Here is a 5,071-nt window from a genome sequence, read left to right as displayed (position 1 = left end):
TTATAATAATATCTTATAATAATATCTTATAATAATATCTTATAATAATATCTTATAATTAATAAGTTTTTTACAAACTTTTCCAAAATCTTTTTTGAATAATGAGATACTTGGGTGAAGTACTTGCATTTCATATTTGCAATATTTGTTTTTAAACAGTTAATTTTTGAATAATTAAATTGTTTGTTTTTTATTTTAGATAATGCAACATTCAGTACTAATTTTATGTACTTGACATATAATTTTTCTTTTTTTAATACGTAGAACATGAAAGTTTTTTAGTTTTATTAATCTAATATGTGTAAGAGCCGTTTTTTTAAATTAAATTTTGCATGTTCGTCTCTCTTATTCTTCTTTTTCTCTCTACATTGAAGAAAAAAGACAAAAGGTGAAGGAAACTGTGCATACATAAAAAATTCAACTAAAAAGAACAGACCTCTGATATCAGGCTACTTCTTCCCTGATGAAGTGAACTACAACGTTAACATTCCAAGAATAGATACAAAACACATATAATTCACGAAATAGCTTTTACAAATTTCTAGTATTCTGCTTCATAAATACTCTCTGTACAATAATCGCCTTCACTACAAAATCTTTATTCTAAAGTGCAAATAAGAATCAGAACTTTAATAATAACTAATTTTAATAAAAAAAAAGACAATTTTTAAAAACAGAGATATTACAGTAGACATGGCTCGACAAAATGTTAAAATTAATCGTTACTTTGTTTCTGTTAAAAATATATCCCAAAATTATATTTCCCGCCATTTCCCGAGTAAGGAAAATTGAAGAAACTATTTTAACTATTACCTAACATTTTCAACTGTAGCAAGTTTTGATCTAATTCGGTTTAATGACACTGTAAACTATTGATAAAGCATGTAATGTCAATAGCAAAGCATTAATTTATTCTATCAGTGGGATTCTTTTATCGACAATTGTCGCTATCATTAACTATACTTATCAACTTGTGTTACATGTGATTCTGTATCGAGCAATTATCGATATTTCTTGTTAAATCGAATCATTAAGTTCCGAAAATTGTCATTATCTTAATGATATCTCTGGAGTCGTTAACATAAATTTTCAAAACGATTTGATTTAACGAAAAATATCGATAATTGCTCAAGAGATAACTGTTCGATATAGAATTACTCGTGATCACACGTAACGTAAGTTAAGTAGCGACAATCGTTGATAAAACGTTTATATCCTCTTCTGTAATAAGGGCCGCGATACAGATTTTTGCATAACACATAACACATAGTGCAATAATTAATAAGCAAATCAACCAATCAAAATTTTTCCTTTTCTCCCATTTCACAGAAAAGGAGAATTTTAATTGGATGATTCCCTTATGCACTATACATTATGCGTTATGCATGAATCTGTGTATCCTATTTTAAGTCGCAAGTCATAAGTCATATGAAATTGATCAATTACAGTTGAATATGACAAAAATAATCAACTACAATTGATTAATTTTTTATGGTTTACGGCTTGCAACCCTATTGTAGACTTTAGAAAATCCCGCTATTGGAAAAAAAAACGCGACTCTCATTAATTGTCACTAATCAGCAATAACGACAATTAACGATAAGATATTAGAGAATTCCACCAGTTGGTTAAAACTTACTGCAATTGAAAATATTATATATGGTAGGTCTGTTTTTTATTTCTGCACTCTTTGATTTGATGCATACGGTACAATAAGTTAAGTAAAGTATATTTATTTCACTTCAACTTATTAGGGTTGTTCTTTTTAGCTAAACTTCTTGTATGGTTCATCTTTTTTCTTTTTCTCTCCAACATTGAGAGAAAAGAAAAATAAATCGTACAAAAACTTTAAAAGAACTAAAAAGAACAGATCTCTTGATTTTCGATTTCAGCAAGTAAAACTGAATAAAAAAAGAAGATGAATCCAACATCCCTGAGTGCTCTCCGAACCTCCTAAAATGTATTAACTTCTTTACTTTTAACAAATTAAAAACATCGCTAATAAATACAATTTACTTTATAGGAGTTGGGAAACATTTCAATTTGGAACACTTTTTGCAAAAAATTAAATATATTACGAATAGAAAAGAAAAGTATAATTTGAATATCTATAATAATAGATACAAAGTTTTACATAAATTATGCTCTAGCAAAAAAAATAAAACAAAAAATTAAAAAATAATTAATATTTTCATAGATTTACAACAAAAGTAAATTAACGCTATGACTAAAAATTTTCAGTGTACGTGTTATCATATTTATCTAATGTTTCAAAAATTTTTACTGCCAGTACTGAAAGTCTATAGTTTATGTCATGTGTACTATAGATTTTCAGTACTAGCAGTAAATTTTCAAACACAGCTTCTTTTCATGCGCAACACGCTGCGGTAACAAAAATCACGTGATGCAAATTTTTCATAATTGCTTCCGCTACATTTGCTACGCATGTAAAGAGCATATGTATTAAAGTATGTATTAAATAATAGCATATGTATTAAAATTTAACCTAAATATATGTCTTTTATTTGCTCAGTTCGAAAATTAATATGAAAAACTTAAAAAAATAAAAACTTGTGATTATATGGCAACTGTTAGTGCAATTACAATTATTATTTCAGGTAATTATTTAGAATTTAGAATATCCCTATCACTTCAAATCTTAATAAAAATGTATGCATTGTGTGTACTCATTGTAAATATACTCAATTTTCACATTTTTTGCAAATATTGCAGACTTTCTTGATTTCGAATTCTTTGCTGCTCGTTGTTCGTTCAGTTGAACTTCAATGAGATGCGGCAAAAAAAATGTATTTTGCGGAAATGCGTCATCTCAAAATTGTTAAATTTTTAACCAATAGTAAAAAAATTGTTGCCGCAGCGTGCTGCATGAAAAGTCAGCTTAAGTCTACAGTCTACTAAATGCTTTGAAGCATTTTTTGATTGGTCAATAAAATTCTTTCCTCCCATTGGTCAATCAAATGTTCTAAAGCGTGTGTGTGTGTAGCGGCAAGTGGACTGCACTTTGAGCATACTTTAAGAACTAATAATCATTAATCTGTCTTTAGATGTGATCGAGTTGCCGCTATGAATGCTTCGAAGCATTTTTTTATTGATCAATTAGTAAAATTTTTTCTTCCGATTGGTCAATCAAATGCTTCAAAACATTCGTAGCAGCAACTCGACCGCAACCTTTATCATCTATCAGATGTAAATGGAAGCGCTGAAAGCTCTAAAAGCGAACGCAATCTTTATAACTAGACTACATATGTGAAATTACGTATACAATTCGAAATGTATTGACTTTAAACTTACTTAGACGATGAAGTAGAATGTGCTCGAGATGAATTCTTAGATTCTAAGCTTTGTGAGGAACTTCTGCTTCGACATCTTCTTGCCGCATTGAATGTACCTGTAAATTAATCTCGTGTACCTCCTACGTTATATTCTGATTGACATTAGCTTGCGAGTAAGATCATTATCATAACACATAATATCTGACATCATATGATTTTAAGACGAATTTCTCAGTGAGAAATTACCGTCAATTCGACGTCGAATCGATGATAAAAATTACGAAAAATTTCAATGTCGAAATTATTCAATTCGATATCGAATCGACATCGATTCAATGAATTGATTTATTCTCGCTGGATTAAAAATGCTCGCTATCCACTAAAAAAAAATTGCTGAATTTTAATTAATATTTCAATACTACTATCGAAATATTTACTTACAGTAAATAAATATTTCTTCAAAATAAAAGTTGTGCTTAAATCAAATAAATATATGTTTACATTTAGTAAATATTTCGTTAGTAATATTGAAACAAATATTTATTAAAATTTAATAATTTTTTTCAGTGCATCCAGTAGGAAACAATAAAAAATAAAATTATTACCTTTCGAATCCGGCATATCTGGGTTATCTACTAGCACGTGGCGGACTATGAAAACAAAATGTATAAAACTAATGTAGAATAATATAATGGAAACAATAATTGCGGTAAATTGGCAAACGGCAAAGTGTCGCGACACAAAGCAAAATTAAATAAAATCATCAACTCATCAAAGCAACTAACGTGAACTGAACTAAATATTGAACATTTGAACTGAACGCATACCAAACAACGACTGAGCGAATAGAAGACAGAGAAACGTATCTCATATAGACTATGTTACACTTAGTGTTCTCAACGTTCTTAGAATCATTTCGTCCTTGTTTATTTAATACTGAACACAGGCGAACTATACGAGCGTTGTGAGCGCCAAGTGGAAAACATTCACATTATAACAGAAGAAAACCGACACCCTCTGAGAGTTTCTAAAGCAGTGAATTCTATAGGGTGTATTTTAAAATTTACTACCAGTACTGAATCTATAATGCACATAATGTGCATTATAAAAAACAATAGATTTTCAGTATTGCCAGTAAAGGACGCCGCACAAATCTTATAGAAATTGAATTTGGTCGAATTGCTTAAAAATTTGATGTATGTTGTAGACTTATCGTCCTGATAAAAAGTCTCCACGGGCACGATCCTCTGTAATAATGAACCATTTGACCTCTATAAGCCGTCATTTTTCAAAACTGGTTAATACTACAATATCTTATTTTCAATGAATATGGTGCATTTCTACATTATTTGCTCTTTCTGTGTATATTTTTAAGTAAAAAAAATTACAAGGATAATATTGACTTCATTGTTTCTCATAAAAAAGCTATAAGGATATCGAAGTCGATAACTTGATTTTTGAGATTTAAGCCAACGCTGTGCTGCTTTACGTCTAAAGCACGGAATTTTTGGCACGATTATGGGGCGCGCACAAAGAACCGCTGCGCATTGTTTATATTGAATAGATCGTGTGCCAGTCAAAATATTGCTATCTTATTTCAATGAATATTCGGTTTGTACGCAGCTTTGTGCGCGTCCCGAAATCGTGCTTGAACTTCTGCGACCTATTATATAATTCCTTTCAGAGCTATTCTTTAAATCAGTTGTTTTTACAATTACTTTTACAAACAATTCTTTTTAAAGCTTTCACAATAGTTATTTTCATATCCGGGAAAAAAT

The 5,071-nt window shown here is 29.6% G+C and overlaps 1 protein-coding gene across 1 annotated transcript in view; it reads right to left on the bottom strand.

Annotated features, from left to right (window-relative positions):
- LOC108694832 (transcription elongation factor SPT5-like) overlaps positions 1 to 3,489 on the bottom strand; it is a 13,362-nt gene extending 9,873 nt beyond the window's left edge. Inside the window, 1 exon segment of the mRNA XM_018204510.1 lies at positions 3,455 to 3,489. Coding sequence (XP_018059999.1) covers positions 3,455 to 3,489 — 35 coding nt within the window.
- Between the last annotated feature and the right edge of the window lie 1,582 nt (positions 3,490 to 5,071).

This window comes from Atta colombica, unplaced genomic scaffold, assembly GCF_001594045.1.
Source record: "Atta colombica isolate Treedump-2 unplaced genomic scaffold, Acol1.0 scaffold125, whole genome shotgun sequence".
In the NCBI taxonomy this organism is placed as follows: domain Eukaryota; kingdom Metazoa; phylum Arthropoda; class Insecta; order Hymenoptera; family Formicidae; genus Atta; species Atta colombica.
Note: the sequence above shows the minus strand (reverse complement) of the source record. Positions and strands in the feature narration are given on the sequence as shown.